This window comes from Scyliorhinus torazame, chromosome 9 (genome assembly GCF_047496885.1).
Source record: "Scyliorhinus torazame isolate Kashiwa2021f chromosome 9, sScyTor2.1, whole genome shotgun sequence".
In the NCBI taxonomy this organism is placed as follows: domain Eukaryota; kingdom Metazoa; phylum Chordata; class Chondrichthyes; order Carcharhiniformes; family Scyliorhinidae; genus Scyliorhinus; species Scyliorhinus torazame.
Genome location: NC_092715.1, coordinates 202,850,135 through 202,877,997, shown reverse-complemented (window position 1 = coordinate 202,877,997; position 27,863 = coordinate 202,850,135). Strand labels below are relative to the sequence as shown.

The window sequence follows — 27,863 nt, the reverse complement described above, 5'->3', positions numbered from 1 at the left end:
TGATTATTTCCCATTATTTGAATGCAAGTGCCATGGGATCGATTATGTCCATCTTGGAGAGCAGACAGGGCTTTGGTTTAATCTTTTATCTGAAAGATGGAGCCTCCAAGAGTGCAGCACCTCCTCAATACAGGATTGAAATATCAACTTGGATTATGTGCTCAAGTCTCTCAAGTGAACCCTTCATTACAGAGGAGAGCATGACTACCCCTTAGCCTTGGCTAACACCGTAATGAAATGGAAAATTTGCAACATTTTCTACTTGGACAAGATCGCATAGAGTCAAACTGTTGGTAGGCAAATTAAGGATTGGTTTAAGCGAATGGGATGGATAAGGCAGAAGATGTAGAATCATCGAAGAAATATTTGAATGTATGGGGCAGCAATTTTTTTTTTCTTTTTTTTTTGCAGCCTTATAACTGGCCAACGTTTCTAGGGGGTTTAGTGGGATGATGGGATTGTTGTTATTGATATGGGGATTGACATTGCATTCATTACTGATTATTGTTTATTGTTGGGTGTAAATTTGGGAGAAAATGTGAAAAAGGAGAATAAAAATATTTTAAAAAAGAAAACTTGCCAACATTTCTAAATGCCAAGAAAAAGTATTGCAAAATTTCCACCTCAAACTACTTGAGTAAAACTCCAGAACAACAAATCATTAAAAAAATTTTTAGAGCACCTAATTCTTTTTTTTTCCTAATTAAGGGGCAATTTAGAGTGGCCAATCCACCTAACCTGCGCATCTTTGAGTTGCGGGGGTGAAACCCACGCAGACACAGGGAGAATGTGCAAACTCCACACAGCCAGTGACCCAGGGCTGGGATCGAACCCGGGTCCTCAGCACCATAGGCAGCAGTGCTAACCACTGCGCCACCGTGCCACGCAAGAATATTGAATCTTATAATACTCTATTATCAAACTTCACTGAGCACTTGTGTTTCAGTACAGCAATGAGAGTGGTTCTGAAATTATATAAAGGGATGTGATGTACAAAATGACCAGCTGTACAAATTCTGATCTATGTTTATATCCCTTAACAAACGAGTAGTGCATGCACAAGGAATCAGCGAGACAAATATTTAAGTGCAAAAGAATGACTCACCTGTGCTTTGAAGTTTTATTAAGAAAACAAGAGACATATCTCAACAGTCAACGATTAACTCATAATTTCAAGTATATATTACATTTACAATTGCACTGTAATGGTGCCTCGGTCCTAATATTTTACAAAAAAATGCTTGAAGGTTTTCCCAACTCTCCATATCAGACAGAATTCTTCTGGTTAAATGTTCTTCACACATGTTCCTTTGTGGACTCAGAAGCTAACTTGACTTTTGGTGATGTGTCTCTGCTTTATACAATGTTTTACATTTTCTTTCTTTTGCGACCTTGAGGTTTACTTCGCACAGCCAATGGTAGTGATAGTGTCGCTATTTTATGGTCCTCTGCAGTACCGCCTGACATATCCACCTTTTTCTTTGCAATCTTTAAACCCATTGCCCTGGCAATGTCCAAAACTCTATAATGTACAAAAAGACAGGGGTTGAGAAAGGAAGAGTTTTTAAAAAAACAATCTCTATGTTTAACAAAGAGTGAGAAAAGGACGTATACAAAAACAATCAATCGCACATTTGAGGGGACTAGTCTGGCAGAGGTAGTTAAAAAGGACCTACAGAGATGGGATACACTCCCACTTTCCTTGGCGGGGAGGGTGCAGATGATCAAGATGAATGTATTTCCTGTTTAGATCCATACCGATCTTTTTCCCCAAAATGATCATGGCGTTTGTGTGGGGGGGATAAGAACCTAAGGACCCCTAAATCGACACTGCAAAGGAGGAAAGGATATGGGTGGTTTGGCTCTGCCGAATCTACAATACTACCACTGGGCAGTTACGGCAGAGAGGGAGAGAGGATGGATATGCGAATCCAACATGGAATGGGTGAGTTTGGAGGAATCTTCCTGCAAGTGAACAACCCTCCGGGCCCTCGCCACAGCAGCGCTCCCATCCCTACCGACGAAATACACATCCTGCCCAGTGGTGGTAGCCACATTAAACACATGGAACCAAATGAGGCAGCATTTCGGACTGACCGAGATGTCCCTCATGGCCCCCATCTGCGGAAACCACAAATTCCCACCAGCATGCTTGATTCCACTTTTAAAAAATGGAGAGAGGATGGGGGGGATGCTAGCAGACAGGAAATTTTACATCGGGACAGACTCGCAACCTTGGGCAAACTGACAGAAGACCTGGAACTACCGCCAGGACAGCAACTCAGGAACCTTCAAATTAAAAACTTCCGCAAAGAGATGGCAAGATACCCCAGGGCCCCGAGAAACACAATACGAGAGGAACTAATTAACACGGACAGTAAGGAGGTTGGGGGGGGGGGGGCACTGTGGGAACATCTATGGATGGTTACTGGATAGGGCAAGACTACGGCTGGACGAAGCCAGACAGAAATGGGAGGACGAACTGGGGACAGAAGTGGGTTGGGGACTCTGGAGCGAAGCATTGAATAGGGCCAACTCCACCTCCTCCTGTGCAAGGCTACCACTTATGTAGTTTAAAGTGGTTCACAGAGCGCACCTAAGCAGAGCCCGAATGAACAGCTTCTTCCCGGAGCTGGAGGATAAATGTGAACAGTGCCGCGGAGGCTTGGCCAACCACGCCCACATGTTCGGGGCTTGCCCCAGACTTGTCGGGTTCTTGACAGCCTTCTTTGAGGCGATGCCCAATGTTGTGGGGGTGAGGGTGGAGCCGTGCCGGAGAGTGGCCGTCTTCGGGGTATCGGACCAGTCAGCACTGCATATGGGAAAGAGGGCCAACGCCCTGGTGTTTGCTTCCTTTATCGCACGCCGAAGAATCCTGCTCGGCTGGCGATGAGCAGCACCACCCACAGTTGTAGACTGGCTAACAGACCTGTCGGAATTTCTCCAGATGGAGAAGATTAAGTACACTATCCAAGGGTTGGATGAAGGTTTCCACAAAGTGTGGGGGCTATTCATCAGCCTGTTCCAAGACCTGTTCGAGGCCAATAGTGTCTAGGGAAAGAGGGGGAGACGGGGGAAGAGAAGACAAGAACGCATGCAACGAGGAGGAGCAAAGGGGAAGGAGATGAGGAGGGAACCCAAGGGAGTCACAGAGAGAAACATGGGGAAAAAGGGAGGAGAGAGGGGGCAGGAAGCCCCCCCCCTGCCCCCGAAGCCACAAGGACAACAACAAAAACCGCAGAAAGGAGGAGCGTAACTCAGTAGTGTGACTCGCAGGACGGAAGTGGGGACTACCAACGGGGGGGAGAGAATTGCATGTTAAAAAGTATGTAAATAAGAAACAACAACATGTAAATATCACTGCACTACTCACTAAATTGTTATTTTGTAAAAATGAAAAAAGCCAATAAAAATATTTTTTTTTAAAACATTAATTGGGCTGCTCTTTCCAATCTGCACTGCTTGCTATTACTCGGGTTGCTCATTCCAATCTAAATAAATGACTTGCATTTATATGGTGCCTTTCATGATCCCAGGATTTCCAAAAGCACTTTGAAGTGTATCACTGTTGTTTTTTTTAAATTTAAAGTACCAATTCTTTTTCCACCCCTCACCCCAATTAAGGGGCAATTTAGCGTGGCCAATCCACCTAGCCTGCACATCTTTGGGTTGTGGGGGTGAAACCCACGCAAACACGAGAATGTGCAAACTCCACACAGACAGTGATCTGGGGCCAAGATCGAACCATGGTTCTCAGTGCCGTAAGGCAGCAGTGCTAACCACTGCTAACCACCATGCCTACCAGTAGTCACTGTTTTAATGTAGGAAAGAGGGAAGCCAATTTGCACATAAGTTCCAACAAATAGCTTTTGCGATGTTAGTTGAGGGATTAATATTGGTCAGGACACCTTTGTGACGTCTCCAACTCATAAATGCTATGGGATTTTTCACATTAATCCAAGAGGCCAAGCACGACCTATGTTTAATATCTCATCTGAATGACAATGCAGCACTCCCACAGTACCACGCTGGATTGTCAGCCTAGTGCAAACTTGAACACACAGCATTTCTGATTCACTGGCAAGAATGCTAACACCTACTGCTTGCTATTAAATGTACCATTCCTTCTAATCTGTATTCCTTGCTATTAACTATACTTTCCAGTCCTTCCTTGCCCAGTATACTCCTTCCCAATCTGTACTACTTGCAGACAGCTCTTCCCAATCTGTACTGCTTACTGATAAATAGTTCTATGCAGGCTCCAGTGTTTGCTGTTAAACTGTATGTCGCGTGGAATCAATTTTGAAGCAAAATTAGGCAAAATATAAATTCACCAGCTTGAAGGAGGCCACATGCACCACCAGGCAATGATGCATAAGATTAGGCAGAATGATTCACAAAATATAGTAACTGTGTGCTTTGTTACTTTAAGTCAAAATATCACAATCAGCTTTTCCAGAGAAAATACAGGACAGAATTAAATAAATATAGCCTTTGTGTTAACAAAGGGTAAACTTGCAATTCCACAGATGGTAAGTTCTAACCTCGGCCTTTATCTTTACTAACAAAATACTTCAAGGAAAACATCCTTACCTATTTTCACTGATGTTTAAATCCCGCTGTAGAAATGTGAGGTCAGTTTGAAAGCTGTTGATATGTAAAGCCAATGCAATAATGTATGCCACTATCTTAGCTTTCATGGAGGTTGGCATTACATTTTTTATACTGAAAGTAAAGACAGTAGTAATTGGTTACATACATGGTTTGAAGGCAGGATTTCACACAGCAGCCATCATTGCAAACCCTTAATAGCCATAAAGCTACCCCCAGCCAAATCAGACATTGATCGCAAATTCCTGTGCCTATCGTAAAAAATGTAGCTTTATCAAGCGAGTGGTAAATATATTCTTGCTGAATGTTCTTGGATTTATGTCAAGGGGTCTAGAATACAAGAGCAAGGAATCACTTCTAAGGCTGTACAAGGCTCTTGTCAGGTCCCATTTGGAATATTGAGAGCAGTTTTGGGCCCCGTGTCGAAGGAAAGGGTCCAGAGGAGGTCCACAGGAATGATCCCGGGAATGAAGAGCTTGCCATACAAGATGGGGTTCAGGACTCTGGGTCTGTACTCATTGGTTTTTAGAAGGGTGACGGGGGATCATATTGAAACTTACAGGATACTGAGGGGCCTAGATATAGAGAAGACAAGGAGAGGAGGTTTCCACTAGTAGTAAAAACTAGAATCAGAGTGCCTGAGACTGAAGGGCCGATCCTTTAAAACTGACATGAGGAGGAATTTCTTCAGCCAGAGGGTGGTGAATCTGTGGAATTCTTTGCTGCAGAAGACTGTGAAGGCCAAATCACTGAGTGTCTTTAAGGAAGAGATAGATAGGGCAGCATGGTGGCGCAGTGGGTTAGCCCTGCTGCCTCACGGCGCCGAGGACCCAGGTTCGATGCCGGCTCTGGGTCACTGTCAGTGTGGAGTTTGCACATTCTCCCCACGTTTGCGTGGGTTTCGCCCCCACAACCCAAAGATGTGCAGGCTAGGTGGATTGGCTACACTAAATTGCCCCTTAATTGGAAAAAATGAATTGGGTACTCTAAATTCATAGGAAAAAAAGAAGAAAAAAAAGAGAGATAGGTCCTTGATTAATAAGGGGATCGGGGGTTATGGGGTGAATGCAGGAGAATGGGGATGAGAAATATAACAGCCATGATTGAATGGCGGAGCAGATTCGATGGCCGAATGGTCTAACTCTGCTCCTATGTCTTATGGTCTTAAAGTTAAATCCAAGAGCAGTCTGTAATATTCTGAGAGTTAAATCCAAGAGCTTCAAGTCATACTGTTGCAAAGGTTAAATATAACATTCTGACAGTTTTAATGTCACAAAAATCTGTTTCATCAAATAAATTCAGTACGGCAAAACATAAACCCAACAGTGACACAGATACCCAAACAGTTCTTGAGACCAAATTCACTACCACAAGACTAATTAAAGCATATTTACAAATAAATAACTGTCAAAAGCAATATGTAATAATTCAGAAACAATGGGTAGAATTTTAAGAATGGCGAGTAATCAGTGCTCGCCATCCTGAGAGTCAGCGCCTCCCACCACCGGCTGTTGGACTCCCACCATTTAACGCTCACTTGAACATTGATTGGCAGTGGTTGGCAGTGGGTAGGACTGTCTACCCATAGAATGAAGTCTCGCCTGAGAGTTGTTAGCCAATCAGATTGGTCGACAATTGTTCAACGCTTCCAGGCATAGCTCTGCAGTGGCCAGAAGCGGTACTGCAGTGCTCTGCCTGGGATTTAGTCCCAGGAGCAGGAAGGGAGAGGACGCCCCAGGAGTCAGGCATGGCGGTTGGGGGGTGACAAAGAGCTCCAATGTCTCGGTGGGGGGGGGGGCACCCTAACTCTGAGGTGGCCTTCAGAGTGAGGTGCCCTCCCCGCCCGAGATGAGGGAAAGCGTAAATGTCACTTCCTCACCGTACCCGTACGTGCCAGCCTAAAAATTGAGGCTGGTCAGGATAAGGGCCTTAACAGGTGAATGCCCGATTTTCCCACTCGAGGCCTTGCCCACCCAAACATGAAATTGCATCTGGCTTTGGGCAGGCGGGTTCTCGTCCATTCAATTTTACACTCCACCTTCCACCTCAGAACCCGCCTTGAGGGAGAGGAAAATTCTGACAATGATTTGTACATCACACATTAAAGGAAAAGCGTTTCTCATCACAAAGGGCTTAATCCACTCAGATACTCTGCATATCATTTGTATTATCTATTTATGTTCATATTTTTGATCTATTTCCAGTTTAACATTGAGGCATTATCTTAGATCGTTCGTTTCTGCTACTCTTTTTTTTTAAATTTAGAGTACCCAATTCATTTTTTCCAATTAAGGGGCAATTTAGCGTGGTCAATCCACCCACCTTGCACATTTTATGGGTTGTGGGGGCGAAACCCATGCAAACACAGGGGGGGGGTGCAAACTCCAGGCGAACAGTGACCCAGAGCTGGAATTGAACCTAGGACCTCGGCGCCGTGAGTCAGCAGTGCTAACCACTCTGCTACTCCGTGCTGCCCTCTGCTACTCTTTTCTTTAATTTGTTTCTTCCCACACAGCTTTGAGTGTCAGATTGTCCCTTAACTTCAAGTGTTGAATGGAGGCCTAACCAGTCTCCATTCACCAACACTCTCCTCCACCTGGCTGAACTTGTCTCACATTGATCAACTTTTTCTTTGACACCACTGATTTCGTCCAAGCAACAGGTGTTTGTTTCTATGGGACATGCTTATTAAAATGCCCAAAACTGGACACAATACTTTGGCTGAGGACTAATCAATCATTTGTTAAGATTTACCATAAATTACTTGCTTTTCTACTCTAATGCCTCCATTTTTATTAATCGGCTTATGGACTTGTCTTGCCACCTTAAATGACTTGTGTATGTGACCAATCATGCCTCTTTATAGCTGCACCCCTTTTAAAATTGCACCATTAAATATATATTGCCTCCTCTCATTTTTCTTTTCAAAATACATTACTTTACACACTGATCCACATTCATCCATCTGTCTATACCCTTCTGAAGTTTGTTATTATTCTGCTCATTATTACCAGATTTTCAAATTTGTGTGTCAACTGCAACCTTTGAAATAATACCCTGTATACCCAAGTCCTGTCATTAATATAACAAGAGCAGTGGTGGTTTTCTGTTGGGAGACACAATATCACTGCTCTCTGCCTATTATGCAACTCTGTGTCCATGCTACTACTTTAATCCGTAGCCTTCAATTTTGCTAACCCGTCTATTATGTAGCACTTTATCAAACCCCTTCGAAAAGTCTATCTACATAACAGCACTACGTTCATCTGTCTTCTGCATTAATTCAAAGAACTCAATCAAGTTTATCAGGACATTATTTTCTTTTAAGAAATCCAGGTTGGCTATCATTATATAAACTTTGGTTTTTCTATGTATCGATTAATTTTGCTCCGGATTATGGTCTCTATAATTTCCTTACCATTTTCGTTAGGCTGTAAATTCTTTGAAGCAGAGGTTTATTACAAACTTAATGTTTTCATCTGTCCATCATTCACCTCCACTTACCCCAGAATTACACAGAACTGCAATAGATTACATCCTATATACACCAGCCCAAATTTAAGCCACTGAAAGTTGCAAATACTTCTCAATGAGTTGAATACGGTTAGTGAATTGGGGTTCAAGTTTCCATGCAACGTGAGCGCCCAATGGCTTCTGGCCACTGAAACATAAATGAGACAGCAAGCATTATGGTTGCATCCCCTTTCTCCCAGTGGGAACTGTGACTGGTGACAAGTGAAAATGGGTATACTGCTGGGTCCCCAAACTTTGCAGAAGAACTTCAAACTCTCAAACACAAGTGCAACTGTACCACTGATCACTATCAATCGGAAACTAAGTTATAATGAGCCAAATTCCATACTAAAACACAGCCATAACATTGCGATTAATAGATAATAAACCAATTAACATAGAAAACAGCCAACCAGAAAGCTCTCCTTTACCAATATTGGGAAATGCAAGATAAAGTATTTTTAAAAAGGTAATAATGGATTAAAGGATGAATCCAAATTCCATTCTTAACCACATGCTAATAGATTCATAGATTTATTTTAAAAACAGAATGTTAACTGTTTCGGTGAAATTAAGATCAGCTGGCAGTTTTCCACCTGGACACTAATGAGACTGGTTCCGCAAAATAGCGTCAGAAACGTAATTGGGGACAGCACGGTGGCACACTTTATCGCAGCGCCGAGGTCCCAGGTTCGAATCCCGGCCCTGGGTCACTGTCCGTGTGGAGTTTGCACATCCCCCGTGTTTGCGTGGGTTTCGCCCCCACAACCCAAAAGATGAGCAGGGTAGGTGGATTGGCCACGCTAAATTGCCCCTTAATTGGAAAAAATGAATTGGGTACTCAAAATTTATTTTTAAAAAAGAAACAAAACACGGGCCATTTTCCCCTCATTTATAACACTCTTGCGATTCCACAGCACCTCTGGACATTTAACATGGCATTGAAGAAACAATCTTGAAACGATATTCAGAGTGTGTTAATGTGTTTTCCAGAGAGGCTGACAGCTTTTTTCGTTTATTAAGTGGTAGGAAATGTTAATGGCACTGCCGATGTTCACGGCTTTCCATTTGAACAATCAATCATAATTTATGCCATTCACCTTCTTCAGAGACTAAAATAATTAAAGCATATTTACCGTCCATTGTTGTAAGTCAGGACTGTGAAATTTTTCATCAAACGGTTTTTTACGACTTCCGCAACATCACCTCCAAGGGAACCTGAAGCAGAAAATGTTTTAAAATTATATATGGATTGAAGTTTAGTTAGAAATGGACCGCTCACATTTAGCAATGCAGCACTTGATCGTGTTTATTTTTGGGAAAGGTGAAAAATACAAAAGCAAGCAGAAAATTATCTTAGCATATTGATTTATAAAATCGATATAAACACAGATATTTACCACAAACCACCTACCCCTTCGTCAGTTTCACTTTTAAAAACATTACATTTATCCTTTGTGTTAAGTCAGAAGTCAACTGATATGTGGGGGTGATCAATAAGGCAGAAGGGTTTTCAGATGATCGGAACCAAGCACAAATAATTTAGAACTGTCACACGAACTTGAGACAAGATTTTAATTGCAAAATATTTCACCGCATTGCTTTAAAAAACAAAATACAGAACCTGCAAGTTAACAGAAAGACTTTATTCACATTTGAGCTTATTTATACCAACAGTAACTCTTCTGCGATAATAGGCAATGAATATCCTTCATTTTTCCAATCACTGACAGTTTATAAAACGTGGGGCAAAATAATCAACAATTACTAAAATAATTTTGTCCATTAACTATCAACCAAAAACTGCAGAACAAAAAAAATCTTCAAAGTACGTCGAAGCACAAAATATGAGTCAATTTAATATTTTATCTATATCATATTGCAAAAGAAAGCTTATTCCAAAAATTAATTGTTTTCAAAAAGCCGAAGAGGAAAGATGATTGTAGCACACATGCGTGTGTGCACGTCAGTGATAAACAGATACATAATAGCTTTAAGCTCTTGCCACCCAATTTGAACAATTACTTGATTTTCCAGTTACCAGACAAAAAAGATAAAAATATTCTCCATGTACTGCAGTAGAAGGCAGAATAACACTGCGCAAGGCATCTGAAATTAAACCTATAAATAAGTTGCTGCCCCGTTGGATCAATGGCTGCTGGTGCAGCACAGAACCAGGTTTGATCACCAGGTTTGCACTCTTAATCTATGTTCAGCTAGGACAGCAGTAGAGGCAGTGCATTTGGTCTCAGAATCCTGTACAGACGTCTCCCTTTGACTGCGATTGGAAATGGGGTCGGTAGGGACTTGGTTTAGCCACGGTATCTCCATGCTGTTGAATTGCTGCCGATAATAATGTTAAACATGAGCTCGACAACGACCACTTGGCCAAAGTACTGAGTGGATATAGGCACCTATGGAACCATACCTCAGTAAGGCAGTCAGTTCCTCCAGGGGTGGGGGGGGGGGGGGGGGGAAGAGAGAGAGAGAAAAGAAGAAAACATAGCAGATTTACTGAGGCTTAGATCATTTTGAGCAACGTCGCTGATCAAATCTTGCTTGATTCGCTTAAGGGTGAAATATCGAATTGTATTTCTATGGCGTTGTTTTTTCTATGCAACATTCCAATGGTTCATGTGGACTGTGCTCTGCAATCTTAAATTAAATCTTCCAACTGTACAGAAGTACTCCCTTTGTTAGTGACACCACAGACTATGTTACTTTGACATTTTGTTAATTTAATAGATTCCTTCAGGAAGGAAGACCTCTTATGAAATTATTAATCTGGCACAGAAATGACATTGAATTAAATTCAGAATTGAGAAAAGAATTCTGTTATTAAGTATAATTCCTGTAACTCCAGCAGAATTTAGACACAAGTGTTTCAGATTAACTTCTTGAGCTGCTCACAGCAACTGCTACTTCAATTTTGAGTAAGAGGAAGGCTTTTGAAAGATGCTGAATTTGGAAACATGAAACTACAGAAAAGTTCCAGTCATTCAGCCCATCATGTCTGTGCCAGCCAAAAAAAAGAGAGAAAAAAAGAAACCAGCCACTCATTTTAATCCTATTTTCAGCACCTACTCCGTAATCTTGCAGGTTTTCGGGTGCAGATCCATGTACCTTCTAAATGAGTTGAGCGTTTCAGCCTCAACCACAAACTGAGGCAGTGAATTCCAGAGGCCCACCATCCTCCAGGTGAAAACATTTTTCCTCATGTCCCCTCTTATCCTTCAATTTATGCCCCATGGTAACTGACCACTCAGCTAGGGGAAAACAGTCCTTCTTGTCTACCCTATCTAGGCCCCTCATAATTTTGAACACCTCTATTAGGTCACCCCTCAGTCTCCTCTGGTCCAAGGAAGAAAAAAACAGTCTATTCAATCTTTCTACATCGCTGCAATTTTCAAGCCCTGGCAACATTTTTGTAAATCTCTTCGTTACTCTCCCTAAAGCAATTATGTCCTTCCTGTAAACATGGTGACCAGAACTCTACACAAAATTCAAGCTGTGGCCTAACCTGCATTTTATCCAGTTCCAGCATTACAGCCCTGCTTTTGTATTCAATAACTCATTCAATAAAGGAAAACAATCCATACACTTCTTTCACCACCTTAATCTACCTGCCCTGCCACCTTCAAGAACCCATGTTAATCCACTCCAAGTTCTCTTGCTTCCTCAACCCTTCTCAATATCCTCCCGTTTGAGTATTCTCTTGCTTTGTTTGCCTTCCCCAAATGTATTATCTCACATTTCTCTGGATTGAATTCCATTTGCCACTTTTCCGCCACTGAATAAAAGAATAAAGAACAATACAGCACAGGAACAGGCCCTTCGGCCCTCCAAGCCTGCGCCGATCACGTATCCTATCTAGACCAACCTCCTGTATCCTTCTATACCCAGTCTGTTCATGTGCCTATCTAGATAAGTCTTAAAGGTCGCTAACGTATCTGCCTCAATCACCTCACTTGGCAGTCCATTCCAGGCCACCACCACACTCTGTGTAAAAAAAACTTCCCCCGCACATCTTCACTGAACCTTTTCCCCCCTCACCTTGAACCTGTGCCCCCTTGTAATTGTCATTTCCGCCCTGGGAAAAAGCCTCCAACTGTTCACCCTATCTATACCCCTAATAATTTTATACACCCTCAGCCGCCGTCTCTCTAGGGAGAACAATCCCAGTTTATTCAATCTCGCCTCATAGCTAATACCCTCCACACGAGGCAACACTCTCTGTACTCTCTCCAAAGCCTCCACGTCCTTCTGGCAGTGCGGTGACCAGAATTCGACACAGTATTCCAAATGTGGCCTAACCAGCGTTCTATATAATTGTAACAATTTTTGAACTTTTATACTCGATACCCATCCAATGAAGGTAAGCATTTCATATGCTTTCTTTACCACCATTTCCACCGGTGCTGCCACTTTTAAGGGTCTATGGACCTGCATGCTCAGATCTCTGTGTCTCTATGCTCCTGATGCTTCTGCCATTTATTTTACAGCTCCCACCTGAATTGGATCTACCAAAATGCATCAGCGTGCATTTGTCTGGGTTAAACTCCATCTGCCATTTCTCTGCCCAATTTTGCAGCCTACAAGACCATAAGTCATAGGAGCAGAATTAGGCCACTCGGCCCATGGAATCTGCTCCGCCATTCAATCATGGCTGATATTTTCTCATCCCCATTCTCCTGCCTTCTCCCCATAACCCCTGATCCCCTTATTAATCAAGAACCTATCGATCTCTGTCTTAAAGACACTCAGTGATTTGGCCTCCACAATCTTCTGCGGCAAAGAGTTCCACAGATTCACCACCCTCTGGCTGAAGTAATTCCTCCTCATCTCTGTTTTAAAAGATCATCCCTTTAGTCTGAGATGGTGTCCTTTGGTTCTAGTTTTTCCTACAAGTGGAAACATCCTCTCCACGTCCACTCTATCCATGCCTCGCAGTATCCCGTAAGTTTCAATAAGATCCCCTCTCATCCTTCTAAACTCCAACGAGTACAGACCCAGAGTCCTAAACCGTTCCTCATACAACAAGCTCTTCATTCCAGGGATCATTCTTGTGAACCTCCTCTGGACCCTTTCCAAGGCCAGCGCATCCTTCCTTAGATATGGGGCCCAAAGCTGCTCACAATACTCCAAATGGGGTCTGACCAGAGCCTTATACAGCCTCAGAAGTACATCCCGGGTCTTGTATTCTAGCCCTCTTGACATTTGCCTTCTTAACTGCCGACTGAACCTGCGCGTTAACCTTAAGAGAATCGTGAAGAAGGACTCCCAAGTCCCTTTGTGCTTCTGATTTCCTAAGCATTTCTCTATTTAGAAAATAGTCTATGCCTAAATTCCTCCTTCCAAAGTGTATAACCTCACACTTTTCCACATTGTATTTCATTTGTCACTTCACTGCCCACTCTGTAGCCATCTGAGATGGCCACCTGCAAAGGACCATGGGCATTATGGTCAACCCAGGACTCAGACAGATACAGAGCTTCTGTGTATTTGAAACACAGGTAGCTAGAACTGATCGAAACCCCTGCTCGTTTGCATTTTAATGGCCCATTTCCCCAGAACAATAGGACTGCACTCAAGAAACCGATACAGCCACTCCCTTTACTCAGAGAGCCCAACCGCCAAGGTGAATGACTGCTAAGGACCTGCCCAGCCACCGAGGCACCCGCCCCTTTATTGGCCGAAATCAAAGGCAGTGATCGAAGCCCTGTCAAATTATTGGGTCCAAAAATTATTGGGTCCAAGATTAACCTTAGACCCCCAAAGAGCGCAAAACCCTAGAGGGTTAAAAAGGGACACAACCATGTGTTCGGTCTCTTTTGGACCCGGCCTATGCCAGCCTCCTTTGAATCCTGCCTGTGCCAGCCCAACTGCAGCATAACGACCAGACAGCTAAGTTCAAGACCAACGATCGCTACCTGACAGATGAGCCCAGCAGAGACAGAGTCACTGCTTCAAACCAGCCACGTGATCAAGATAAAGGCCTTATCCACTTGCACAGTGCCGGTCGCCTGAAGTTAAGTATAGATTATCGTAGTTGATAGGTGTAGTTTAACTTGTAATATATTGTGCTTGCATGTTGAAGTAATCCTTGTGTGTAAATAAACCTTCTTTGAACTTGAACTGACTAACTGGTTGTGTGGTCATTTGACCGAAAGCCTTGTGGTTCAGTAAGAGAAATAGAAACACCCACAGTATTGGCGAAGCTGTTGGGATATAACATCATATCATAAAAAGAGCCTCAGTATCATATTGGCAACTTTAAAGAGCAACATTATTGGTGACGCTCGTGGGATAGTATTCCATTAAATTGGCAACTCTCCTAGCTTGTCCAAATCCTTCTGCAGTCCCCTAGCTTCCTCAATACTACCTGTCCCTCTACAGATCTATAGCCTGTCTATATCCTGTTGCATTCTCTGACAATCTTCAGCACTATCTGCAACTCCTGCAATCTTAGTATCAACCGCAAACTTGCTAATCAGACCCACTACGTTTTCTTCCAAGTCATTTATATATATTACAAAGAGCAGAGGGCCCAGAATTGATCCCTGCAGAACACCACTAGTTACAGACCTCCATTCGGAAAAACACCCTTCCACTGCTGCCCTCGGTCTTCTATGGCCAAGACAGTTCTGCATCCATCCAGCTAGTTCACCCCTGACTCCATGTGATCTAATCTTTTGCACCAGCCTGCTACGAGGTACCTTATCAAATGCTTTACTAAAGTCCATGTGGACAACATCCACAGCCCTTCCCTCGTCAATCATTTTTGTCACCTCCTCAAAAAATTCAATCAAATTAGTGAGACATGACGTCCCTCGTACAAAACCATGCTGTCTGTCGCTAATAAGACCATTTGTACATGGATCCTATCTCTGAGAATCTTTTCCAACAATTTCACTATCACTGACGTCAAGCTCACTGGCCTATAATTACCCGGATTATCCTTGCAACCCTTCTTAAATAATGGTACAACATTGGCTATCCTCCAATCCTCCGGGATCTCGCCTGTAGCCAATGAGGACACAAAGATTTCTGTCAGAGGCCCTGCGATTTTAACTCTTGCCTCCCTCAGTAATCTGGGATAGATGCCACCTGGCCCTGCGATTTTAACTCTTGCCTCCCTCAGTAATCTGGGATAGATGCCATCTGGCCCTGGAGATTTGTCTACCTTAATGCTTTTGAACACGCCTAACACTTCCTCCCTCATAATAACAACCTGTTCTAAAGTGTTTACACATCCTTCTGAGATACCACCAATCAACATGTCCCTCTCCTTTGTGAATACCGATACAAAATACTCATTAAGGACCTCACCTACTTCCTCTGCTCCTATACATAAATTTCCCTCCTTTGTCCTTGAGTGGGCCAACTCTTTCTCCAACTACCCTCTTGTTCCTAATATACGTATAAAATGCCTTGGGATTTCCTTAATCCTGTCTGCCAAGGACATTTTGTGACCTCTTTTTGCCCTCCTAACTCCCTGCTTGAGCTCTTTTCTACTTTCCTCAAGTGCTTCATCTGTTTTTAGTTGCCTGTACCTCACATATGCATCTTTTGTCTTTTTGACAATATTCTCAATTACCCTGGTTCCCGAATCCTGCTTTTCCTGTCCTTCCTTTATACCGGCACTCGCATGTCCTGCACTCCCATCAACTGCTCCTTAAACAGCCTCTCCCAAACAATAACCTCCAAATCCTGCCTAATCTGGTTGTAGATTCCACCAATTTAGCACCTTAACCCTCGGACAACACTCGTCCTTTTCTAAGAGTATTCGAAAGCTTACGGAATTGTGGTCACTGTTCGCCACATGTTCTCCCACTACTACATTGATGATCTGGCGGGCTCATTCCCTCGTACTCGGTCCAATGTAGCCCCCTCTCTAGTCGGACTATCCACATAATGTTCCAAAAAACCTTCCTGGACACACGATAAATCCCTCACCATCCAGGCCCCTAGCCCCAAGGGACTTCCAGTCAATATGAGGAAAATTAAAGTCTCCCACTACAACAACCCTATTATTTCTACATCTATCCAGAATCTGCTTACATATCTGTTCCTCAACTTCCCCTGAGCTATTGGGAGGCCGGCAGTACACCCCCATCATAGTGACTGCCCCCTTCCTGTTTCTGAGCTCTACCCACAGTGCCTCATTACTTGATTTTTCCATAGTGTCCTCCCTCTGTACAGCTGTAATATGTTCCCTAACCAGTATTACAACTCCCCCACGTCTTTTACCTTCCTCTCGGTCTTGCCTAAAACACCTATATCCTAGAATATTTAGCTGCCAGTCCTGTCCCTTTTTTAACCAAGTCTCCGTTACTCCCTTCCAGTTCAGGTGTAACCCATCCTTATTGTACAGGCCCCACCTTCCCTAGAAGACATCCCAGTGACCCAAAAAACTGAAGCCCTCCCTCCTGCACCAGTTCTTTAGCCACGTGTTCCAACTGCACTATATCCCTGCTGAGAGATAAAATTCTAAATTGATGGATTTCATTTATTGTCAAGTGTACCAAGGTACAGTGAAAAGTATTGTTCTGCGCACAGGCTATACAGATCGTTCCAAAAATGAAAGAAAAACCATAGGCCATACATAAATACACAATGTAAATATCTAGACACAGGCATCGGGTGAGTAGTGTAGTACTACTCAGTAAAGAGGGTGTCTGAAGAGATCAGTTCAGTCCATAAGAGGGTCATTCAGGAGTCTGAAAACAGCAGGGAAAAAGCTGTTTTGATTCTATTAGTGCGTGTTCAGACTTTTGTATCTCCTGCCTGATGGAAGAGGTTGGAAGAGAGAATAACCCGGTGGGAGAGGTCTTGTTCTGCTGCCGCTTTCCCAAGGCAGCGGGAGGTGTAGACAGAGTCAATGGATGGGAGGCGGGTTTGCGTGATGGACTGGGCTGTGTTCACGACTCTCTGTAGTTTCTTACGGTCTTGGGCCGAACAGTTGCCATACCAGCCTGAAATGCAGCCAGATAGGATGCTTTCTATGGTATGTAAAAATCTGTAAAAATTGGTAAGAGTCAATGTGGACAAGCCAAATTTCCTTAGTTTCCTGAGGAAGTTGTGCTTTCTTGGTCATCGCATCAACGTGGGTAGACCAGGACAGATTGTTAGTGACATGCACACCTCAGAATTTGAAGCTGTTAATCATCTCCACCTCAGCACCATTGAATGCAGACAGAGGTGCTTCCTGAAGTCAATGACCAGCTCCTTAGTTTTGCTGATGTTGAGGGAGAGATTGTTGTCGTTATACCATGCCACTAGGTTCTCTTTTTCCCTTCTGTACTCTAACTCATCATTGTCTAGAGATCTGACCCATTATGATTGTGTCATCAACAAACTTGTAGATGGAGTTGAGCCAAATGCTGCCACACAGTCGTGTGAGTACAGGGGAGTGTAGTAGGGGGCTAAGTACGCAGCCTTGCGGACCCTGGTATGGTGGCATACTCGTGGAGACAACAGATATCCGCTTCATGGCCAATTTTATCTTTTAATCTATCTATAAACTCCGAACAAAATGTTCCTTACACTTCAAATGCTGATCAAGACTCAAATGCCAGGTCAGTACTAAATAGAAAACAGTGGCACTTCTGAAGAATCAGTGTAATGTTGTTACATCGTTGAATCCTGACAAGCTTACCGAGAAACCTACAGCCTGAATCTGAGTCAGCTTCGACGTAAGGGTGAATGGGAACGGCGCATTGAAATAATCCGGGTGTGGAAATCTAGCTGAATTTTAGACACAAAAATCTGAAGAATTTTACTTAACCCCGTGGGCATGCTCTTGCTGAAATCTGCAGATATTTATGAAAACTGCAACATATTCACTCAAACCAAGCATGCTTTCTTGACAAAAACATTAGCATACATTTAAAGTAATAAAAAGGCATGTGGAAGCAACAACCTTTCACCCATCACCTGGGTTTGAACTCAAGTCAAAATAAAATCGGACTCTGCTAGATGAAGACCTTAACAAGTTGATGCTAAATACCCTCATCTCTCACAGCAAGCAATTCAAAACTGCTCAAAAATCAATTAAAATTACCGAGACATATTGATTTTTGGAGCACATTTCCTAGGGACAAGTAGCACAATTTTCATCTTAACTGTGGAAATTAATGATGACAGATTTTAATAATTGCAAATTTGTCTCCAATTAAGAAAATCTGAAAATTCAGATACAACTTCTTGGCACCTTGCTGTAGACTACAAAGTCAGTCAGTATGACCATCTGAGTTTGCACTCATTTATTATATGCTCTGGAGATCAGATATCAGATTCAAACCAAGGTTGTCAATGCTTCAGTGACTGCCCTGCATGGTAATAAACTGGAGGCATAATTAAAACCTGTGATTTAACTAATTAGCAAAACACACCTAATCTCGCTGTTTCATATCCCATTCATTAGACTTGGTTCCAAGTCACTCCACCACTACTCTTTAATAACCTTTATTAGTGTCACAAGTAGGCTTACATTAACACTGCATTGTGAAAATCTCCTAGTCACCGGGCCTGTCCGGGAACACTGAGGGAGAATACAGAACGTCCAATTCACCAAACAAGCATGTCTTTCAGGACTTGTGGGAGGAACCGGAGCACCCGGAGGAAACCCACGCAGACACGGGAGAACGTACAGACAGGCATGCGCTGCTAAGTGTGCGGAGAGGAGGGGGCGGGGCCTCTGCACAGTGCCTTGTCGCCAAGGAAACCAAATAACGCGTTTAGGGAAGCGGCTTTTCCATATTGCAATGAGAGACTTCCACATTCGAACGGATTTTCCGTAAAATACAGAAAATCTGTGCTAGTTGGCAACTCTGCATTAGGCTCATTTAAACATGCACTTGCCCAATATACCTGGTGCCCGGGCTTCACTGGCCTCGCCAGTGAGGCCTCAACTAGGCGCCGTTTGGTTCTGTTCCACAAAGTCGTGAACCAGTTGCGATGGCACCTCGGGGGGGTTTCGCTGGGGAGTTGAGGGCCCTGGGTGATTGGGGTTAAGGCAGGGTGGCAGTGCCTGGCCCATACGAGGTGCCTGGCTCGAAGAGACCAAAGAAGCCAAGTTAAGTGAAGTGGTGGGGTCCCGAGGTCGCGGTGGTGTCATGCGCCGGGGGGGGCAGAAAGATCGGGGCTGCCTTTTAAAATGGCATCCTGATCCGCAAGTAGTCTTAGTACTTTAAAGAGTGGTCCCGACGGGAGTTCCTTGCCGAGGCCAATAAAAGGCAAGGTGCCATTGTAAACAGGGACGTTCTTGGCGCTGCAGGAACTGGGAAACACCCCGCTAAATGCGCTGTTCAGTGAACCTTAACTTTAGTCTGCTGAATCGCGCCTGGAATCTCCAAGAGTGTAGAACCTCTGCAGTAAAGCTGGTATACTTGCATTGGAAGCAATTCAAAGAAGATTCACTAGGTTGATTCCCAAGATGAAGGGATTGTTTTATTAAAAAGGGTGAGACTATATTTATTGGACTTTAGAAGATTGAGAGGTGATTTTATTGAAACATAATATTCTGAGGGGGCTCAATAGTGTAGATGCTGAGAGGGTGGTTATGTAGAACTAAAGGATACAGTTTAAAAATAAGGAGTCTCCCATTTAATATGGGAGATGAGGAGTATTTTCTTCTCTCAAAGGAATGTTAGTCTTTGGAATTCCCTTACACAGAAAGCAACAGCATCTGGATCATTGCATTGAAAATGTTAAAGGCTGCATTAGACAGATTTGTGATCCACAGGAGAGACAAGGGTTATGAGGAACAGGCAGCAAAGTGGAAATTATCATATCATAGAAGAAGAATAGAATTACTACAGTGCAGAAGGAGGCCATTTGGCCCATCAAGTCTGCTCCGACGCTCTGAAAGAACATCCTACCTAGGCCCAGCCCCTACCCTATCCTAAGAACCCAGTAAGCCAACCTCACCTTTTGGTCTCTAAGGAACAATTTATCACGGCCAATCCACCTAACCTGCTCACCTTTGGACTGAGAGAGGAAACCAGAGCGCCCGGAGGAAAGCCACGCAAACACGGCGGGAGAAAATGCAAACTCAACACAGAGTGATCCAAGGCTGGAATTGAACACGGGCCCCTGACATTTTACACATTAACAAAACAATAAGAACAACAAACCCTCCCTACCAACCAACATCCCAAAAAACTGAAAGAATAACCTTCCTCCCAACCATCCCAAAACTCCACCTCCCCTCCCCATAGCAGCTGACGGTAACCAAGTCTTTAAAATTAAGAATTAACAGACCCCCATCTCTTGTGCAACCTGTCAAACGCCCCCCTCAAGGTAAACGTAACCTTCCCCAAATACAAAAACTCCATCAGGTCCCCCAGCCATACCGAGGAACTTGGCGGAGAGGCTGACCTCCGTCCCAACAGGATCCGCCTGTGAGCAATCAGCGAAGCAAAGGCTAAAACGTCTGCCCCTGCAACCATCTGCAGCTTCGGCAAGTCCAATACCCCAAATATGGTCCCCAGGGAACTGGGCTCCAAATCCAAGTGCAGGATCGTCGTCATGGCGCTGAAAAACGACCCCCCAAATTTTTCTAACTTCGTCCTATGCAGCATCTTTAATTATTTACCCCAGCCACGCACACAAGGTTGAGGCATTCACCCTCTGCAACACCTCACACCACAACCCCTCCTCCAATGCCATCCCCAGCTCCTCCTCCCACTTGACTTTAACCCCTCCAATAACACCATATCCTCCTCCAAAACCTTCCCATAAGTCACCGAAGTGACCCCCCCTTCCAATACCCCCTCCAACAACAAGGAGGGAGATGTTCCTGCTCTTATTTCTAATGATCCAGTTATGATCATATGAACAAAGCTAACAAAATAAAAACATTCTATTACATCTACAGTTAAGTGATCAGTTTTGTATATTGGAGGCACCAGGAAGCTAAACTCATGAAAGTGAGCAAATTGCCAAATCAGTATTTGCACATTGATTCATTTAGTAACTGGTCACCTGGAAAATTGTTGTTTAGTCACTCTGTAGCACAACTGTATTAGTTCCTGCACTTCTAATTTTCCAATTGTTTGTAAACATTTTATGCAGTGAGATAAAATAAAATGTAGACTGATCACATCAGAAACCATACTGTCATTACAAAATAGCGATTACAAAACAAAGATATTTTTGCCTCTTATTATCAACAATCGGGAGTGAACTTTAACTTTGCCGGGATAACGGTGGAAATTAAACTGGATATAATATCTACAAAAAAGCATAAAGTGTAATTTGAAGACTTATAGAGCTCAATTAAATCATCTGAAACTTCAAAAAAGTAGGTAGAACTGAAAAGTTCAAAATCTCATCAAATTCTGGTTCTTGACCTTGATCATGACTCCCTGCAACCTCACGATATTGAAACCTAGGCGCAAGTTAATAATTTTATGCTGAGCAAGCAATAAGAATGTTGTTGCACTACTGATGTTAATGCTCTCAATGCTCCCAAGTGTAATTCTTTGAACTCAATTCAACATACTTGTAAATTTTCAGACAAAAATATAAGAAACAGAAATAAATGTTACCTTTGTGCTTGAATTCGTGGTTTTTCAGGTTGTGCAATCTGATCAGAATCTGTAAGTAAAACAGGCAGGAACACCTATGATCACGACTGTCCTCATCCTGAGGTAAGGATTTCAGTGATTCCAGGACAAAGGAGAAATAGCTAAAAACAAAGACGACAGCATTAGATTAAACTTTTCCTACCTGCTACTCCTGAATTTCCAACCTTGCTTTGCTTAAAATGTGTAATATTATGTAACAGAAAATGATGTTAAGAGCTGTCAGGCATAATGATCTATAAGCCAAATTTAGATCATGACTTTATTAAATTGCAAAATGTACTCTTCAGATTGGGAAATTTTTGTTAAAGGTATCAGAATTCCTGCAGTTATTGTAGCTGACAGCATCATCCCCAACAGATTGCCTACTAAACTTACTTGCCGGTTTGTGCCAGTTTGCAAATTTCTTCTGCAGTGCTAATCTTCAGAGGTACGCAGTGTGCTTTGATTGCTTGATACTCGGGAGGTGAGATGACTTGTTATGAATTAAGGAGGCATAGTCTTGACAAACTCACAAATTTGACACCAGCGACAATTATCCAATTGATTTGTCCAACTGTCTATTACCATAGCACTAATATTGTAACCAGGTCAAGTGGTTATTTCTTAAAGAAAATCTGTCCATCAGGATTTTTGCAAGGGCTGAATTATCGCAATCTTCAATTTTTATGGCACTTGGCACTTTTGAGGATCAACCTTGGACTTATGAAATGGTGGAGCAGGCTCAGGAAGTTGTATGGCCTATACCAAGTTCTATTTCTCATTGTTCTTTAAGATGATTTAGCCCACTGCATCTTGTGCACCTGTCTAAATTCCCTGGCCTTTCCCATGCCTTTTTAAGTTTATTTTTTCCAATTTTTATCAACTCCCTTCTTAAAAACTATTAAGAATTCTGATTTCCCTACTGTTTCTAGTTGGACATTCCTCTGAATAGTTATGCCACTAGAAACTGCATACATTTAAATGACTAGAATTAATTAACAATAATCTCTTAGGGCAATTAACAATTCTTCTTGGGATATTTGAATGTATATAGTGTAGTATAGTATACTAAAGCAGTAAAGGACAATTTTACAAAGATGTCAACTAAAAGCCGACCTGGCACGATCTGCAGCAGTCAGCATAAGGGTTAAACAACATGCTCCAGTTTAACTGGTTCTCAGTGACCGTCACAGCTTGTTCTCAAGACATAATCAACAAGTAGTCAGGATAAAGGTTAACGTGTTTTCCTAACTCAACCTAAGGACCAGACACATCCATTGGGTCTGGCACCAAGTAGGGAGGTTGAGAAGGAATCCCTAGCAAGATGAAGGGTAGATAAAAATAGATAACACTCACTCTGCCTGCTGGGTGCACGCATGCAACGTGTTTAATGTAAAGTTTGAATCAGATAACACCCAAATGTAAACAATATCTACGCTTGCATAACCTGCATTGTATAAATGTTACTTGATTTCATGTGCTGGGCAGAGTCAGCTCCTGAGGTTTTTCTCTGAAGTTGTGCTCTCCCAACGCGTTGGTCAATAAACAATCTTTTTGTGCCTGAGACTCCTCCGAGAATTTTGCGGAAAAAAGAAAGACCACAACAGTAAGTAAAGGATACGGTCCTCAAATTTGTAAACATCTTCAGGCTTATGTGCATCAGCGTGACAGGGAGGAAGAAAGGTCGACTGGTCCTGAGACTCGATCAGCATTGCCTCACTAGCTAAAGCTTTGGGAAAACAAAATGTTGAAAATGTATTACATTGCAAAGCAACACTCAATACATTCCATAATAACACATAAAATCAGCAGCTATTTCCTTTGCTATGTTCAGTGAAGGCATGTCCTATTCACAACTTCAAGAATTCATAGCTTCTATGTTTTAAAATGGACAACTGTGGCTGGATGGCCACCAAGAATCAGGTGACCTTTGCTTATTCAACACAAGTCATCTCAAGCTTCCGGAAAGTTCTAATAGAGTCATACTGGGTGTGGCCACTCCCTGGAATGGACATACCCAGACAAATGTTATCTGTGGAATTTGTATATGCTTTTGTTTGTGATTTACCCAAAACGTAAAAGTCAATAGATCTCTAGACCTCTGTTTTCAAGATCCAAGTTTTGCAAGAAAGCTGAAGAGACCAGTTATCCACAAAATAACTATGAAAGACCACTACCTGTCTTCTATTGTTAGACAATACCAGTACTTGGCCAAGCAATTGAAACGAGTTGGAGACAATGGTTTTTGACCTAAAGACCCAGGAAACACCCGGCCAGTCTGCAGAAGATCCCCACAAGCCAGCTGTTCCAGAAAATGCAGCACCGTATTTGCCTTTTAAGAACTGGGAGGTTGTAAAGTTTTAAAAGCCTCTCAGTCAAATTCCAAAATTTTAAGCCCACCTGCAAATAAATTTGACCACATGACATGAAAACCAAAAGTGCTAGTTTTGGACTTACTGAGCATTCCCCTCTTCAGGGGAATCCTGCAACAATCTATCATCCAACTGTACGTTTCCCTTTACGTCTGCCAATTTCAACTTGACTGTCATGTTTCATGGCCATTTTCTGAAGTTCAAACTCTCTCTCTTTATCTTTTTCCCTGATCTGTATCTCCCTTTCTCTTTCTTTTTGTTCTGCTAGGGCTATTCTTTCTTTTCTCATTTCTTACACTTCAGTACAAGCTATGTTTATGCAATCTGACCTCAGAATTTTCCTTCACATATAAAACACCAAAGACGAGTTGAAGTATATCCCACTGCCTGTTGTGATAGTGGAGTCGAACACTTTAGGAACTTTCAAGCGGTTATTGGATAGGCACATGGAGCACACCAGAATGGGAGGGAGTGGGATAGCTTGATCTTGGTTTCGGTAAATGCTCGGCACAACATCGAGGGCCGAAGGGCCTGTTCTGTGCTGTACTGTTCTATGTTCTAATTGAGATATCTGGTTTCAGCTATTTGAATCACCTGCAATTCAAAAATGGAAAAAGACCCCTTTTCTTTATTGGGCCTGCAATGATGATCTACTACAACACTCCAAACATGTGAACTGTTAACTATTCTTTTGGTTTAACACTTGTAGAAGTGCACTATCTTCTTTAATTGTATCTTTCTTGAGTGTATGGTGTGTGACTGGGTTGGGTTGAGATTTTGGGGACAATTGTGTAAATAAATAATCCTCTTTGCTTAAACCCACAAAGGTTGCTGCTAGTTCTTTAAAACTGGCTGCACGCTATTTAAAATGTAGATATAAACGCACTCTTCACAACACCACCTTTTGTCATAAACCCACATTCTATACCTCAGCATATTGCTGCAGTTGGATTCTCCGTCGGCGAGATCCTCCGCCCCACCAGCAGCGAATCCAAGCCCACGGGTTTCCCGACGGAGTAGGATGGCCCACAATGGGAAATCCATTGGCCGGCTGCGGGAATGGAGAATCACGCTGCCGGCGGGGACGCGACACGCCAGAAAATGGGGCTGGCTGGATGGAAAATTCCACCCCGGTCTTTTTGACTCCGTGCTTTTCATACCCTTTAAAATATTTTTTCACAGCTTTAAGAATACTCTTCCCTTTTTCATTCACTCTGATTCAGGATTTTGTGCTCATTTTAGTTTGTATGCTATAGTAAAAGTCTTAGAACATAAAATCCTTAGAACCATGAAATCTTGTCTTTCAGTTATTTCTATTGGTCATTTAGGAAATCCATCTTTTTAAAAGAATTATCAGTCACGACAGGGGTTGTAACACAAATAAATAATTCTCGGGTCTTAATAATTTCCACTTGTCTGCGTGGGTCTCACCCCCACAACCCAAAAAGATGTGCAGGGTAGGTGAATCAGTCATGCTAAATTGCCCCTTAATTTGAAAAAAAAATTGGGCACTTTAAATTAAAAAATATATATATATAATCCTCATACATATGTCTTAAAGGTTAACGTAAACTGGAGTGGGTGGATCAAGTAGTTCACCGAGAAGTAAACATGGAAACAACTTACAGATTTACTCCCAGTCAGATGTTGTTTCCCAACTATTTAAAGCCAACAGCAGTCTTCAGAACTGCAAGGATGCAAAATGAGCAGGCTGTCTACATTAAAGCTTCTTTTATGCATCGTGTACTTAACGGTCCCAAATCTTGCTAGCTGTCATTAAAGTAACTCGACAGTTGCAATCCTCCTCTCATTTTGTTTTTTACATTTAGAGGACCCAATTCATTTTTGACAATTTAGCGTGGCACATGTTTGGGTTGTGGGGGCGAAACCCACGCAAATACAGGGAGAATGTGCAAACTCCACACGGACAGTGACCCAGAGCCGGGATCGAACCTGGGACCTCGGCGCCGTGAGGCAGCAGCGCCACCGTGCTGCCGTCAATCCTCCTCTCATGACTGCTGATTCTCAATGCCCAAAGTAATGCATGCCTTGCATGGGCCAATCACCACAATGGATGGTTTTGAGATGCATATGTGATTAATCTTAATAGCTTGACAAAATAGTCTTTAAACCTCACTGCCTCGTCCCCTTGCACCCATGCTCATTTTAATAACTCAAATTGCTGTAAATTAAAATTATTTTGTGTAGGTTTGATCTTATAATGATTGAGTAACCTCTGCCCTGCAATTTGGCTACTTTACCTGTTATTCCTTTCTTTTCAATTATATTTTCTGCTGCTTTGGCCACAGCTTTCTGCAAAGTCTCATTCCCAACACGATTCATTCTGCGAGAGCTCAAGGCACGTTTTTGCTTGTTAGTGCCAAATGCCTCAATGAGGGAATCCACCTAGAAGTCAACAACAAACAGTTGATGTACTTTAATAGCAAAACATTAGTTTGGTTAATTACTACCTTCCTATTCACAGGCCTGAACAGGCTGATTAAACTACAATTGAACGAAGGTACGGAGCTGGGTCAGAGGAGTTGACACCCAGTGGGTCAGAATGGAGGAGAGTTTGGGTAGGGGGTCGGGATTGAAGGCACTAGCAAGAGCGCCGCTCCTGACGGCCCTGGGGGATACTCAGGGAGTCCGGTAGTAATAGCTTCATTGAGAATTTGGAAGCAGTTTCAATAGCACTTTGGGTTGGGGGCAGGGTCAAGGGAAATGCCGATTCGGGGGAACCATAGATTTGAGCCAGGGAAGTGGGATGGAAATTTTCGGAGATGGGAGGAGAAGGGAATTAGGACACTAAAAGATTTCTTGGGGGTCGGTTTACGGGATTGAAGGAGCTGGGAGCAAAGTATGGGCTGGAGCAGGGAGAAATATTTAGATACATGCAGTTTCGAGACTTTGCAAGAAAGGAGAAACAGAGCTTCCCAGTAGAGCTGGCTTCCACAATGCTGGAGGAGGTGCTGACGACGGGGACTGGAGAAGGAGGTAGTTTCGGCGGTTTGTAGGAGGCGGAGGAGAAGGCGCCGCTAGAAGGGATCAAGGCAAAGTGAGAGGAAGAGTTGGGAGAGGGTATGGAGGAGGGGTTCGTGTGCGAGGTTGGGGCTGATAGAGTTGAAGGTGGTGTAGCTGAAGGTGGTGTATAGAGTACACCTCCCAAGAGCGAGGATCAGCCGGCTCTTTGAGGGGGTAGAAGATGTGTGCGAACATTGTAGGGGGGCCCCACGGTCATATGTTCTGGTCCTGTCCAAAGCTGGAGGATTGCTGTAAGGAGCTTTTTAGGGTAATCTCTAAAGTGGTAGAGAAACTGGAAACTGGACCCGGGCCCTCGGGAGGCCATATTCGGGGTGTCGGACCAGCCGGGGTTGGAAACGGGTGTCGAGGCAGATGTTGTAGCCTTCGCCTCGTTGATCGCCCGAAGGTGGATCCTGATACGGTGGAGATCAACCTCTCCACCCTGTGCCCTGGTGTGGTGTGGACCTGCTGGAATTCTTGACGCTTGAAAGGGTCAAATTTAAACTGAGTGGAAAGATGGAGGGGTTCTACAATTCATGGGCATTATTCATTATGCACTTTCGAGAATTGGATCACATTGAAAATTGGGGGGGGGGGGGGGGGGGGGGGGAGGAGAGGGACTGTGTGTGTTAATGTTGACTATGGGTGATTCCTGATTCCTTTTTGTCATTTGTTTATGTTAACACGTGGGCTAATGTTTGGGGTTTGGTGGGAGGATGGGATTGCTGTGATTGATATGAAGATTGACATTACATTTGTTACTGATTATTGT

At 43.1% G+C, this 27,863-nt stretch overlaps 1 protein-coding gene across 2 annotated transcripts in view; it reads right to left on the bottom strand.

The window, feature by feature from the left end:
• Positions 1-1,101: 1,101 nt before the first annotated feature.
• Positions 1,102-27,863, bottom strand: part of polr1e (RNA polymerase I subunit E) — a 55,946-nt gene continuing 29,184 nt past the window's right edge. For both annotated transcript variants that reach the window (XM_072517001.1, XM_072517002.1), the window contains 7 exons: positions 26,329-26,473; positions 23,317-23,424; positions 22,092-22,188; positions 21,678-21,817; positions 9,261-9,342; positions 4,594-4,725; positions 1,102-1,522 (listed from right to left, as the gene is read on the bottom strand). In XM_072517001.1, the coding sequence (XP_072373102.1) occupies positions 1,369-1,522; positions 4,594-4,725; positions 9,261-9,342; positions 21,678-21,817; positions 22,092-22,188; positions 23,317-23,424; positions 26,329-26,473 (858 nt within the window). In that variant the 3' untranslated portion in view covers positions 1,102-1,368. The remainder of the gene's footprint in view (positions 1,523-4,593; positions 4,726-9,260; positions 9,343-21,677; positions 21,818-22,091; positions 22,189-23,316; positions 23,425-26,328; positions 26,474-27,863) is intronic.